The sequence below is a fragment of the Lolium rigidum genome, chromosome 7 (genome assembly GCF_022539505.1).
Source record: "Lolium rigidum isolate FL_2022 chromosome 7, APGP_CSIRO_Lrig_0.1, whole genome shotgun sequence".
NCBI classification, from domain to species: Eukaryota; Viridiplantae; Streptophyta; class Magnoliopsida; order Poales; family Poaceae; genus Lolium; species Lolium rigidum.
In genome coordinates this window covers 20605798-20621441 of record NC_061514.1, presented here as the reverse complement: position 1 = coordinate 20621441, position 15644 = coordinate 20605798, and the positions used below count along the sequence as shown (strand labels likewise).

Sequence of the window (15644 nt, the reverse complement as noted above, 5' to 3'; positions counted from 1 at the left end):
CCGAAGTGAAACAGAGTAACTTGATCGCCTTCGGCTGCCCAAATCTCTTGTTCAAGCTGCAAAATTATTATGTAGAAAAATAGAATAAATGTCATATTATCAGTGTTCATGTGAGAATACTACCAAAAGATTAAGATCACACCAATCATAAAGAGAAGATACAAGGTCTATTCCTCTCACACAACTTTAACCAAAATCTAAAGAATTTTATGTAGTTTTTAATACAAAGGAAAACATGCACCAAACTGAAATCTAATTTAAAAGTACACTAAAAACAAAGAACATTATCAATCTAAAGGTAAAATGTTATGTGGATCGGATATGTTACAATACAAACCATTGATAAACGAAATCTCAATAGATAGTTCTATAAGCAGCCTAATGTAGATGACATCAGGTTCCATACAACAAAGATTCGTAGTGGTAGATAACACCAACCTAGCACTCACAAAACTGTCAATCACTTCTACAACAATATATAAAACCATGTATCCAAAGCTTGACAATAAATACAGAGTCCCAGCTGAGCATAGGCTCTAGCAAATGGAAGGATAAGATGCATTGGATTCGTGGCAGTTCCTTGTTTCTTGGAAGTTACTGTATTGGTCAACATTCTCCTTACCTCAATTCTTCTCTTTGGCACCTACTACTGTGGTTTCAACTCCAAGAAGAAACTCCAGTTGTCACAATCATAAGGTAGTTCCTTATTGCGCCGAATATTTTCACTTTCAATGAGACGCTAGGCATGGTGCCTCCGATACCGTGTAAAAAAAGGGCAGATGCAAGATGACCATGCGACCAGCATTGCCGTCAAGAAAATTGAAAAGCTTCAGAAAGAGACCAAGGAGTTCATGGTGGAAGTGCAAACCATCAGGCAGACGTTTCACAAGAAACTGGTTAGGCTGCTTGGGTTCTGCAATGTGGGAACTGACAGACTGTTAGTGTACGAATTCGTGTCAAATGCCTCATTGAACAAATTTCTCTTTAGTGATACTCAGCCACATTGGAGTCTCCGTTTCCAAGTCAGAGTTGCAAGAGGGTGAACTACTCTACTTGCACGAGCGATGTAGCACACAGATTATCCATTGTGACATAAAGCCACAGAGCATCCTTCTCGGCGACAACCTTATGGCGAAGACCGCATACTTTGGCCTAGCGAAGCTTCTTCGAGCCAATCGGACAAAGACAAACACCCGCATTCGGGGGTTGCCCCGAGTGGTTCGAGTAACATAGGGATCACTTCAAAGTCGGCGTGTATAGCATTGGGCGATACTTCGGAGCTTGTGTGTTGCCGAGAGAATGTTGAGCTAGAGATCGCCGGCAAAGAGCGAGACAATACTAACTTACTCGGGCAAGCGATCGTTACAGGTGTGGGAGGATGGACTTGTCGGTGGGTGGCGATGAAGAGATTTTTATGTTGGTGAGTTTGGACCATCCGTGAAAGTAAAACTAATTATATGACTTGATCATGAATCAAAATAGCTAGCAAAGATGTTACGAGGCATTGCTAAGCGCTAACAAAGGACAAAAATGACATCGGTCAAGTTATACTCAACACCTGTAGAACCAGAAACCTTACTCCATTACAGATAAAGGTTTGGATAAGTTGGTCCACTGAAATTCTTGCTTTTTTGCCAATACATGTTTAGTGAGTAACCATTAAATTCAGTAAATTTTTGCCAATACCTCATGACACACAGTTCGAATATGGGTCTTATATGTGTGAACAGAGAGTAAAATTTATCAACAGGATTAATTTAATTACCTTGATTGACAGTTACCACACAGGGAGGTAGAACATCTATTGGTGAACGCAGTACGAGCACCTCCTTAAAACAAAAAAAATCACGGGCTGTGGGGCAGTAATGGAGGGGCATATATCCAAACGAGGCATTTTCATACTCCAAGTGTGCCACTTGAAGGTATCAATTATCTTCCTTCAAAATTGTAGTTTCGCTCTCCCGTAAAGTGTACATAGACATGGACGAAATGTCATGAAGTCACTTGACAAAGAAAGCATTCAAAAAACAAAACGACTTGATTATGTCTTAGTGCACATAATCTGAACCTCTTCTAACCCGCAGTAGTAACCAAGTGCATAAAGCCATAAGCCTTTTCTTTGAGTTGTTGAGATGAAGTGCTCAACCAGGAGTACAAACCTTCGGACTAACACATGAATCAAGTAACTCATTTCCTAGCTGCAAGTACTTGGGTCTAGTTTGTATAGAGTGGAGATGCATATAATTTCACCAAACTAATTTTCTAATTACATCTCATTGCATCATAAATCCTAAAAACAACGGTAAATCACTCTGGATCCGGGAACTTCAATCACTCGTGCATATGCATAACAAAATGGAAAGAAGCATTCAAAGTATAACTTAAATTCAATAGTTTCATCGAGCTTATGGTTCCGTCTTTGTATCTCCACATCTACAGCTAGCTTATGTCCTTATCTAAGGCAAAGAGAGGGGAAAACGCTCAAATAAAACACACCGATGTACAAGAAGGGAGAGGACTATGGGACAAAGTCCAGACATTTGTATTGTCTACATAAAAAGTACCATAGGTAATAACCGTAATCAGAAATAAAAGGAATAAACTAACCGTGAACCTTTCACTGAATGTGCCTTTATCTTAGAAAGCTTGCAATACAAAATATACATCGCGTATATACACAAAAGAAAGAAGACAAAAAAATTGTTAAAGAGTGAGGGTAAATTCCCAATTAGATATAAAATATCCGTACTGCTCACCATGGTGTCAGGATATATGTCACTAATGATATTTTCGGTTGAAAGGTGGTCTCTGAGTCTGAATTGCATTTGATTTTCTAAAGTAAAGTTTACGAAGGTACAATAAGAAATTGTTATTCACGCGAAAAACAGTCGAGAATCGGAGGAGAGCAAAGACAAATGAGATAAAGGATAGACCTCAATACACTGACTACAACTAAACAGAGAGCACTGAAGGAAATATCTTCAGTAATATAGTATAGAGCAAACTGGCAACGAAAAAATATACATAATAATGCAGTAGAATGATCTAAGCTAAATAAGATGTATCTCGCAATCGCATCAATTGCTGCGGGAAGCTTGAGCGCTGAATATCTCGTAGATCTCTGAAGCCAATTCCCTCGAATGTAGTTTCGCTCCGGCAGTGAAGTGATGGTCGAAGTAAGCCCCGAGAAAACGAAAATCAATGAAACACGGTAGCCATCTAAATGCATCATACATTGGGAAAGAGGTGCACAATAGAGCTAGCCATACCAAAAAAAATACCTACATGCATATCACGTAGAGATTATCAAGCTTCCATCTAAAAACCCACACACACATTGAACACCGGCGCACATTCCATGGAAGAACAGGACACTTTTCTTACCTGCACGTAAAGTAAGCTTTCATGTTTACACAACAATACCTTCCCAAGAAAGTCAAGCATGAATTTACCAAAGAAATATTTTCAGTTGGATATAGCATAATTGGAAACCCAAGTCTGGAGATTCATCCACTGTAAAAGACCTTGTGCAAAACCTCCTCAAGGATTCTCCCGCATCTGTACAGACTTGCTTCAGTTCCTTTGAATAAACTGTTATTTTTTATAACTGAGACTCAGAAGGTACATCCTAAATCTCTAGAAAGTATTATTTAAGTAAGTTTGAAACTACTATCAACTACTTCAGGAAACATGAGGTGAGGCCCGCTGGCTAATTTACATCAGGAAACAACTCAATCTGTTATTTTTCCTATCTCTCCTGAACTAAAAGATCAAAAAAAAAATGCAGAAAATCAAATAGATGGATAAATCAGTTATTTTTAAAGGGAACCAAAGAAAAGTTCGATTCATGTAATTAATTAAAATATCTAGGCAACTACTAAGAAAGAGGCAGCTATCTCACTATGGACAATCGTAGCTTGTCACATTACGTAAGCAAGGTTAAAGACCATGATCAACGGAGGATGATTCATCTATGCATGGACATTGTTTTAACAAATCATCTTGATTGGTTCAGCCAATGAAGTATGATTAACCAATTTCTGGGTTCAGCCAATGAACTATGATTAACCAATTTCCTTAACCCTTTCTACTAAGAAACTTTTGTAAAAAGTTGGAGCTCATAATGTGCTTTCTTTCATAGATCAAATAGTTGCATGTTCCTTTTTGTGGGGAGGATACGTACCTAATAGCCTGCAAAAGGTCAACAATCTGAACTCTTTATGCCAAGTAAAATTCATATACATGCTGCAGATTTCATATACACATATGCACCAGTGCAATGCTACACTTTGTCGAGCTCGACATTGAATAATACATGAAGAGGAAATCCATACAATACATAATAATAGTCAAGCAATCGGAGACATGCTCCCGCACATGCTAATCGGTGGCGTGTCTCCTTGGCTTGATTTCCTCGCTTCTCTTTGATGAACCTGTACAAAGTTTAGAACATTAACTTCAACCCTTAAAATTAAATTCAGAAAAATAATAAGAACTAAACTCTAGGAATAAGACAACAAGGAACTGTAACATTACCCTCTCATCCAACTTCACTTTACTCACTGTAAGACCACCCAAGTATTTTACTTTCATCAAACTATACTTCACAGCATCATTTCAAAACTCAAAATCTCAATAGAAAAGTCTGGAGAAATACAAGTATGGAGATGGCATTAAAGATTTCAGAAGCATATTCGATATAAAATCTGATTTTCTAGTATGCAACAAATAAAATATAGTATCTAGCCGTGATATTTATGCAGTGATTTCAGTATTTAACCAGACACAAAGCAGCCATCTGAATGTAGGTTAGCACAACCGTCCAAATATTTAAAAGAGTGCGAGAGGTTTCAATATTTAACACCGGGCATAAAGCAGCTAGGCTGATTGTGGTTTCGTTAGCACACATCTGTCCCAAAATGTAAAATAGTGGATACCAACACGCTTAACTAATTAGGATCACCAAAAGAATGTGGTTATGAAGAAATAAATGATCAGGTATGGAGAGAATATCTTCTCCCTCCCGCATCGGGTATGGAGAGAATACCGATCCAATAGTGTTCCTACCATTTAAAATTTAGAGAAACTCAAATCAAAACCCTGCCATCGTAACTAACATATTTGGTGTGATAATTCTGAAAAATAAACAGTGCACTCTATAAATACGCCAAGACTTCACTATACAAACTGAGAAGCGGAACATGTACATATAATGATTTATCACCTTGCTTTACTGAAATAGCAGATAATAGATTTGACACCAGCGAGTGAAAGCAAGGAGGGCATATTCATGGATATGATGTTTCAGATTTGGCAAATGAGGCATGACTTTTTCCAATACAAAACCTTCAAATGAGGAAAACAACGGAATAACTAACTTGGCTTGTGTAGTATGAATGCAGGTATGCATACCGGACAACTCTTGTACAGCCCTACCAAGAGAACAAATCTACAAGAAGAAATAGTAATTGCCTCGCAAAATAGAAGGCTCGGATCTTTTCACTACTGCGCACGTTCCCGGATTGCTGATCTAGATGAAGTGAGGAATGCAACAATCCATGTATTACACTCTATTTATCCAATGAAAAATATATACATGCCAAAGTACAATCAAACATGTCATTTTATGAATATGCCAATACAAGGGGAGAATATCAATAAGCATTAGGAGACAAATCAGACCCGCTAAAATTATGTATCTCGGTTTCTTTGACACATAGAAGCCGAATGAAACTTGACTTGTCTCTTATATCACTTGTAAATTAAAACGAAACCCAAGCCCAAATTCAGAGCCTACATGGACAAATTCTAATAAGCAACCGCCCTATACAGCCAAGAACATGAGCGTAATTAAATCGACAATAGCCACAAGGGATCACATATATTAGGTTGACAACTTTACCAAGCATGAGAGATTTATATCATTAGGTTGACAACTTTACCAAGTATAGGAAAAGGCATCAGCAAACCTTTGAAAATATTAACAATAAACAAATATGGGTCATCTATAACTATAAAAATATCAATGAAAAATCATGAAGCCTGCACTGTACATATAACAAAGCTTGCATTTTGTTGCGGATCATATTATTTTCTTCTCAATTGGGACACTCGAGAGCAGCTGGCCTATGCAACACAACAACCTACTGTCCTTCATATCAAACAGCAAGCATGAATAATCAATATAGTTGGATAATCAACAACGAAGCTATACAAATCTAACCTCAATTAACCGAATATTTGCTAGTTCACATGTAACAATACAGTTCACTCGGTTGAAAAGTCCATCCAATGCTGAAAGCCTCCTAGCTCCCGAACACGGATACAATCCAAGAGCAGCTCGATCACAATACGGATCGAAAAGAGGTAAAACGCAAGGAGAGTTCTGTGAGGATTGGGGGCTACCGAGCTGGCTTGGAGGATGCGGAAAGGCGAGCAGATGGAGCGCCGGAGGTGGGGAGCGCCGCTGCGGCGCTGCCGACTCGCAGCGCTGGTGCAGGCACCGCCGCTCTTCTCCCTCCCTGTCTGCCTCCGCGTCTCCGGCGGCCGAGGTCGCGGTGGCCGACTTCTTAGCCATCCCGCTGCGCCTGCGAGGAGATGGAGCGGATCGAGGAGGAGACGCGGGGAGATGGAGGGAATCGGGGTTGAAGAGGACGAGCAGCCGGCTCTATGCGCCGCTCCCGACGGCCGGCGGCGGCGAAGGGCGGCCGAGGTGGAGGCGATGCGAGCGGCGATAGGGAGGAGGCGAAGCGGCCGCACGGGGATTGAGCAGCGGGAGAGTCCGGGCCGAGCGGGCTTTTAGTGACCCGTGGATAAAAGTGGGTTCGTGGGAGGGCCTCAGCGCCCTGGACGAACGGCCGGCCGAGATCGCGCCACATCACCTCGATCGAACGGCCGAAAATCCAAACGCCTGTGAGAGCTCCATGGGGGTGCAGCAATCATACCGTGGGATGGTGATGATAACTTGAGAAGGAATCAGAAAGCCTAATGTCTCGTAATCAGTACCCTCCATTTGCTAGCAACTGCGGTGTTCAAGGAAGTGCCCATATCGTAGGAGGGGTGTGTCGTCGGTGGAGGCTGAAGTTGACTGACTATGTAGAAGTAGAACGAGGCGAGATCCCGGAATGCCGCTAATTAAGCTTGCATAGACCGCGACATCGTATACGGAGTATCGTATCTGGCCTTTGCGTAGCGGCGCAACCGCGCGTACTGCCTTGACGAGACGAGATCCAGACCTCTAGCGTGATCGCCCGTCCCGTCCGCACACACGCGCGCACCGCCACCGCCACCGTGGAGCAGAAAGGAAAGCATGACGTCGACGTCGACGGACCACCTGTTCGGCCTCCGCAACAGCTTCTACGTGGGCGCGTACCAGGCCGCCATCACCGGCAGCCAGTCCGTCCCCGCGCACGCGCTCTCCCCCGACGAGGTCCTCCACCGCGACGCCATCCTCTACCGCTCCTACATCGCCATCGGCTCCCACCAGCTGGTGATCGACGAGATCGGGCCGGCCGCTGCGACGCCGCTCCAGGCCCTCAAGCTGCTCGCGCTGTACCTCTCCGGCGGCGCCGCCGGGAACAAGGTTGGCTACTTGGTCCAGTGCCATTTCGTTGGAACATGCGTAAACCTGTCCTCCCATTGACACGTGTTGTGCTTATGATTTCCTCGTGGATGCAAGGAGAAGGCGATCTCAAGACTCAAAGAGCTTCTGAGTGATCCCGCGGTGGGGAGCAACCCGATACTCCGGCTTGTCGCCGGGACCATCTTCATGCACGAAAAAGATTACGCCGAAGCTCTGAAGCACACGAATTCTGGTGGGAACATGGAGCTGTAAGGACCGTTTCTTCAACCTTTTCCTCTACAAGCATATCTATATCTATATCTATATCTATACCTAATAATAAAGGAGCTAAGGTTTCTGCCAAAAAGTTTCGTCAACGCTTTTTTTTGGACCATTTTGCCCTCCCACCAAATCCCATATAACACTTTTGCCACGGTACCGGTTGTTTTGTTCCTTTTCTTTTTCCTTCCCAAAACGAACAGGATCTCTTCCTCCCGAACAGATTCGGCTGGACACGACCACCATCCTCTGGATCTCCGACCACCGGAGCCGTCGACCACTTCTGGCGAGTGGAACGGAACGGCCGTTGCCCCGATCCCGCATCCCGTCCGCAGTGCCTCGCGGATTCGCTCCTCCAACATCTCGCCGTAGACCACCGATGTCCACGTCCTGCCTTCAATGTTGCACAAGCATTCAAGATCTTCCGCCACTGGTCCTATGTCCTCCGACGCAAGTACGCATCCAAGATCCGCCGGCGTCTGTAGCCTGCGGCTGCTGTCTTCAATATGCGGGAGACGGTCGGAGGATGACCCCGTGGTTGTGGACACAAACAACAACACCGCAGCTGCCATGGCGCCAGGCACAGCCGTCGTGCTCCTCCCGCCGTCGTCCGCCGCTGGACGCCGAGCGCCAAACCTCGCTCCATCTCGGCCCTCCGCCCACCGAGTTTACCTATACGTCGTTCTTTCTTGCGCCCTCCACGACGGCTGTCTGGACGCGGTCCGGTACCTCCGCGACGCCAAGATGCAGGCACCCTTGGCACCTCTGCGACGTTGTTGACCCCAAGAGCCAGGCCATCTGCGTCCGCACGGGCGGCAATCACGCAGGCGCCTGGCCGGCGTGAGGAAAAGCGATCAGAGCAGCAACGCTGAACCAATCTTGGGTTTCCTGCATGCTTGTGCCCACTAGCTGTTTGCCGAAATGCACCAGCGACGCCTCATGTTTGATGGGATTCTCTACGTATGACCATATACTACAGAGTATAATACAGAGTACATATGTTCACCACTGCGTATGTTGGATACAAGCAATACATACAAATACATAACGGTGGTTAAATGTCCATATACGCTATGGGTATAGGTGGTTCCCAATAGGAAAGAGTCAAGTCCAGATCTTAACAGATTGAGGATTCATAGACGGTTACGCACGCGGTGCCCACCACCTTAGCTTAGCCTCGCTGCCTATATATAAACAGGGATGCAAGGCACAGGGAGGGGGCATCGGTGCGGGCTACCTAGACGGAGGAAACACAACCACCATGCCAGATCAACAGCAGATGACAAGATCCCGACCAAAAGATTGGAAACGCGCCTCCAGAAACGAGCGATATGATCTCCGTCCGCAAGTCATGCTCTATTGTAACGCGCAGCGAGGTCGTCCGGCAAGGAGCGACACGATCCGTTCGCCAAGTTATGCTCGATTAGATCATCTCCAGTCGCGTCCCCCAAACCGTCCCCCAAAGGGATTTGGGGCGCGCCGGACAAAAAAAGCGTTCCAGCTGCGTCCCCCAAAGCCCTTTTTTATCCGGCGCGCCCCTATACGGTGTCCGGCGCCCCGAGCCCGTCCCCGTCCCACGGGGGACGCACCGGGCACGCCGGACACAACGAAATGAGAGCGAGGAGGCGCGGGGCCGACACGTCGGCCGGCACGGTTAATTTTAACCTAGCTGGTCGCCTACCTCGCGACGGAAGTTATTCGCGCGCAGCGGCATCTTTGCCTTAATGGCGACGGAGGGGCAGGCGAGACGTCTCGTCGGTGTTGCGCAGCCTCCACACGTCACCGGCGTTCGCACGCCACCGCCCGTTCCCGCGCGATCTTCCCGCCTCTTCTCGTCTGTTCCCGCGCTTTCTTCCCGACGCCGGCGTCTATAAAAGGTCTCCCGGCTCATCAATGGTAGCCACCACACCCCGCCGGCAACAAACACGGCCCTCGTCGCTCCACGGCCGTCTCCTCCATCACCGGTGGCAATGGCGAACCGCTCCGGCGATGGCCACTTCCCTCCACCGCCGTCTCCTCCATTGACGAGCCGGCGGCGGCGTGCGGCACTCGAGGAGGCACTCGAGGAGGAGGCCCGCCGGCGGCGTGAGGCGCGGCGAGCGGCGGATCTAGCGGCGTTCTCCGCCCGCCGCCTCCGCAGCCGAGGAGGCCGCGGCGCGCGAGCGTGGCGGGGAGCGCGAGTGCGACACCGTTGCGGCGTTCGACGCCTCGAGCGGGACAAGAGGCGCGACGGCGCTCGATGCGGAGGAGATGGAGCAGCGATGGGCTGACGAGCGCCGCGCGCCGGCGCGATGAGCGGCGAGCGCTGTTCCGTGAACGGCGTGACTCGATCGAGCGCCGGCGGCGTGAGTCGATCGAGCTCGCAGCAGCGGCGACGGCGGAGGAGCGTCGACGACGGGAGTCGGCGCTTACGGCGCTATGGGGAGGCGGGCGGAGCGATTGGCGGCGGCCGACGTGTTTGCGGCGGCGATGATGGAGGCGCCACCGGATGTGGAGGAGGAGGCGCCAATGGAGGAGGAGGCCGAGGTGGAGGAGGACGACGGCGACGACAGAGTTCGGCCGGGTCCGACGACGACGCCCCGCACCCGGACGAGACGGCCGATCGGCAACGCGCCCTCGTCGAGTCCTTCGAGTCGGAGAAGAAGCTCCGGGACCGACGCCCGTGCCCGCGAAGAGGCGCGGATTCGTCGCGCCGTCGAGCTCTCCCTCCATGCGGCCCGGCAGGGAGGGCGGAGGAGGACTATCGGCGGGAGCGGCACCGTCCGGCCACCGCCGAACGCAAGGAGAGGAGGCGCGCGCAGGAGGAGCCGCGGCGTAGGGGAGGCGACGACGGGGCGGGGCCGTCGAACGCGCCGCCGGGCGGTCAGGTAGTCTAGCTTTAGATGAAATCTAGCCGTTTTCATTCAAACTTTGTAATATATAATCAAAATTGAATGAAAACCTTTATTTTCGTGCACAAATATTCATTTGGGGCGGCGTTTGGGGGACGCGGCTGGGGAGCGACGTCCCCCAAACGCGGCACGAACAAAACACGTCCCCCAAACGCTCGATCCGGCGCGGTTTGGGGGACGGTTTGGGGGACGCGACTGGAGATGCTCTTAGGTTTCCTCGCGTGAGGTGGTGGTTGATTCTTCCATTTGGTGTCAGTATATCAAAGCAAATGCCGATCAAATTAGTTCTACTTCTGACCAATTTTTTGCTTCTGTGTCCAGGCAGCAAAGGCTTGTCGTGACTGAAGTTTGCAAAGTGCATCGATTTCGGGGACTCAGGGATGTCTAGCACCACCGAGTCTACCAACGCCACTGTGTTGCGTATATCCGTTGCCGTCCAGCCCGTCGTATGGCATAATTGGTGGAGAAACATCTTGGAGTGGGTGCGGCGGCCGAAGAACAAGGAGACAACGCCGAGCGGTAGGAGGATTACATGTTCGATCCAGTGACCCAATATTGGTGGAAGGCCTCCACCGACGCTGATGTTGGAGAAAAATCGATGCAGTATGCCAATAGGAGAGCAGGTGCCAGCTAATCAGCGGAACAACACAAATTACACCGGAGGAAATCATCGCCTAATTACTCGTCAACCCGCCCATCTTGCATGTATCAACGCAACGAGGCAGCACCAAACCTTTTTGGGGGGGGGGGGGGACGAGCACCAAACCCGAACCCAAAGGAATACTCTCCTCGCATTGTCGATGGTCGTGTGTTCTGGTTTGGTTAATTTAACAATATTTAATTCATTTTAGTATTTTTCCTTATATTTAAGGAGTGATTTGTTGCATGATGATTTAATAACCATACAACCAAAACTGAAGTATACTTTACACCCGTTGCAACGCACGGGCACTTCTGCTAGTCTATACCTAATAATAAAGGAGCTAAGGTTTCTGCCAAAAAGTTTCGTCAACGCTTTTTAGTTGGACCGTTTTGCCCTCCCACCAAACCGCATAGTACATCAAATTGCCACCGTACCGATTCAGTTTCACCCTTATTTTCCTCCTCCCACCGAGACCCTGGAGTGCAAGGCGCGGATCTGCTTGTGCTTTGTTCATCGGGCTTTCTCCCGTCTCTACACACGAATCGTATCGTATCAAGCAACTACCAAACTCGATTAATTTCTTTCCCCCTCTCCACGAAAATCCGCAATATATAGCCCCTGTTCTCTGTGCCGGATCTCACGTCTCACCGAACCATCGGATTTAGCTGAATCCGCCGTGCCCCAAATCGAGCAGCACCGCCCTCCCTCTACAGCCAACCCTTGGACGGCGCCCCTATTCTCTGTGCGGGATTCTTGCAGAGTCACCCGATTCGGCCGAAGCTGGCCTGTCTCAAATCAAGCAGCGTCGTCCTCTGGAGCCAAGCCTTCAATGGTGTACTCGGCCGAAGCCGCCGTGCCTCAAATCGAACGGCGCCGCGCTCTGGAGCCAAGCCTTTGGAGGTGTCGTGATGCGGTACGGTGTACCAGATGGCGCCTTCCCTATCACCGTATCACGGGATCTGCACGCGCAATGAGCCCGTCGGCTGATCCAAGTAACAGTGACAGCTACACGGAGATGAGATTCGCTGGGGCTTGGATCCTTGCTTCACCTCCACCACCGTGGCCGTCAATGACTCCTCCAACCAGAGGAGAGGTAGCACCAAGGGGAATTGGCTGCAGTCTCCTAGCGTCCGAAGGTGTGCGCCTCCGCCGCAGAGCATGCCCCTGGGCGAGGAACATCCGTGGAGGTGGGGGCCGACGCTCAGATCCATCATACTCGGCTGCTGAATCTATCCAATCGGAAGCTAGCTAGGTGGAGGATGAACTTCTCGCGTAGACAGCGGCGAGTTTAGTGGAGGAGCGGCAGAGCGCAGACAGGCGGGGGATATGGATCATCAGCAACGCGTCGTCCATTGCCGGACTCTCGGCAACCAGCAACAACGATCGTGTCCCACAGGGGACGAGCAGCGCGCTCGAGCGAGCAGTCCGGGGTGGCGGAAGCCGGCGAGCTCGTGCAGGGATGGGCGCAGCAAGCTCCAGCGGCCGTGGGCGAGGTGCAGCATGGGCGGCCATGGGCGAGCTCCCGCAAAGGACGAGCGGCGCGCGCGCGCGAGCGAGCAGGCGCAGGTGGCGGCCGCGGGCGAGCTCGGGCAGGGGATGGCCGCTGCGAGCTCCGGCAGGGCGCCCACGAGCGGGCCATGGCAGTGGTGGCCACGCCGAGCTCTGGCAGTGACGGCCGCGGTTGAGCTCGAGCAACGGACGGCCACGGGAGCTCCGGCAGGGGACCTTGTATTATTCAAGCCTGATGAAGATGCGGCCGAGGCGCTCATGGTGCCATGATGCAGAAAACAGCGGGTCAGCGGCAGTAGGGGAGCCTGATCGTGGTGCCGTCAGAGCAGCTTGGATTCAGCAGTGGCGAGAGATGTCGCGGACGCGACATGGAGGATTCGCCCTGATACAGGTGCAGGTCGTCGTCCTGCATCAGAAGCAGCCTCCACGCGACGGCATCCGAAAGGCAAGATGGAGGTGCCAAGTTGGTTCTGCAGGAGGATGTGGATGCCGCACGCAGAGAAGAGGATGTGGATGCCGACGATCGCGCGATGTGCCTGGTGTAGTAAGCAGCCAAGGGCGGCACGCAGAGAATTAAGTGCGGCAAAGAAAAAAAATCAAGTTCACAAGCAACGACCACATTAATCAACAACAGCTAGCAGCAGCGACGAGCACTAAAGCAGCGTGGAGCACACCATATTGAGTATGTATCTGCTCACTCGTCCATGGCTTACTTCACAATCTGTACTGCAGGTTCCTGTTGTGTCTGATTTCTGAAGCTCAAGTCAATAGCAACATTGTCACAACGTGTTATTATTTCGGTACTAGCTAGCATCCTAATATAAGCACGAGTCTCTTTAGGAATTGCAATCCTTCATAGTTCACATTCAACTATATGTTGAGGGACACATTCAAATGAGCAATGTTTCTGTATTACAATCAACTATATGTTCAGCGACATATTCAAATGTGCAATGTTTTTTGTATTTATCATACCTGCGAACGCAATAATATTAATTAATGAAGTTTACAAAATATAAATAAAATACTTCTAACAATGTGAAGCAAATTCCGCTAAAAATGAAAAAAGGTTATTGTTTGAATTTGTGCATATGCATGAAGACATATCCACGGAATTTTCCCGTTGAAACATTTTAATGATATATCTCCCTCTGCAGCCCAGGAAAGTTTATTTCCGTAGAAAATTTTAATCTCATATCTCACAAAGTTTACATAATGTATCTCGCAACTTTTTAATAATGTAAACTCCCGTCGCAACGCACGGGCAATTTTCCTAGTTCAATAAAAAAGGGTTGTATTTTCGTTATCTCTGATACTGAAAATTAAAAAAGTTTACTGAATAAAATATGCTTGCCTCGAATCATGTCTTATTCCATTTCATTAAACGCCGCCTGCAGTTTTTTCATGCAACTATCTTATGCATTTTTTTTGCGAGAAATCTATCTTATGCTTTAATTTTTCTTGAGAAGCAGGTCACTGAACTAAAGTCTCCTTGTAAAAATAAAAATAAAAGAACTCAAGTTTCGCCCTTCATTTTGATATGTTTCAGGCTGGCGTTGAATGTTCAGATATACCTCCAAATGCACAGGCCCGATCACGCGGAGAAGCAGCTCAGGGTCATGCAAAAGCTGGACGAAGACCACACACTGACACAGCTCGCCAGCGCATGGCTACACCTTGTCATGGTAAACCATGCGCTCACTTTTTGTTTAATTTCCTACGAGTAGCTGTGGAATTGGCCAATTAAGAGTTGTTCAGATGAAAAATGCTACTGTCGCTTGGCATCACTTTCAGTAAGTATATCTACACTCTGCAGGGTGGCTCCAAGATCCAAGAGGCCTACCTCATCTTCCAGGACTTCTCGGAGAAGCACGCAGCGACCTGCATGATTCTTAACGGGAAAGCCCAGTGCCTGATGCACATGGGCAACTTTGAGCAGGCAGAGGGCTTCTTGCTGGAATCACTGAACAAGGTCAGCTCTAGTTATTTTAGTGAGCCCAAATCTGCGCAACAAAATTCTTGGTTACCATCACAAAGTGAAAAGTACTACTGCTTGACTGAAATGGCTCTGATGTTCAGGATGCCAAGGATGCACAAACTCTTGCTAACATCACCGTGTGCAGTCTGAAACTGGGGAAACCTGCATCGCGCTATCTCAAGTAAGTGTATTCTACACATTTTCCACTCTAGAAGGTAGAAGCCATAATAAGTGTTATGTTGTTAGTTCAGCTTTGCTGGGTCTCAGTTGACTGAGTTTCTGTCAAGTCTTAGTTGATTCAAAGAAAGAAAAAAATGCAACTTCAGGTTGGAGAAGTGCGGCCTCAGCGAAAAAGCGCAAATTACACTTTTCAAGGAACTGAAATTGCATTTTCCAGAATCGGCACTTAATAAAACATCAACCCATTGAGACGTAAACAGACACTTGTTAGTTACCGACACTCTGAACCTGCACAAACTAAGCACCTATGTCTGACAAGTTAAACTACCATCTGCTCAATTTTTAGCTTGAGTAGTACTAGTATTTGATTTCTCTATGTCAATTGATGCAAACTCTGCATGTACTTTGCAGCCAACTGAAGCTAGCTCATCCTGAACACGTACTGGTCAAGGGGATGTCCGCTGCTGAAGACAACTTCGACAGAGCCTGCCAGACGATAGCATGAGTTCTCTTGTATTTTTTCACTTAACCTGTCACCCAAAGCAAACACTTGTCTCAGCATCCAATTCAGAACGACACCTAATAAACCTTATGTTCAGTTCC

The 15644-nt window shown here is 48.2% G+C and overlaps 1 protein-coding gene across 1 annotated transcript; it reads left to right on the top strand.

Annotated features, from left to right (window-relative positions):
- The first annotated feature begins 7309 nt into the window (after positions 1-7309).
- LOC124670998 (coatomer subunit epsilon-2-like) lies at positions 7310-15546 on the top strand. Its single transcript, XM_047207449.1, has 6 exons — positions 7310-7582; positions 7679-7830; positions 14433-14568; positions 14700-14855; positions 14963-15042; positions 15453-15546. Exons 1-6 carry the CDS (start codon positions 7310-7312, stop codon positions 15544-15546), a joined length of 891 nt encoding a protein of 296 aa, XP_047063405.1.
- The last annotated feature ends 98 nt before the right edge of the window (positions 15547-15644 follow it).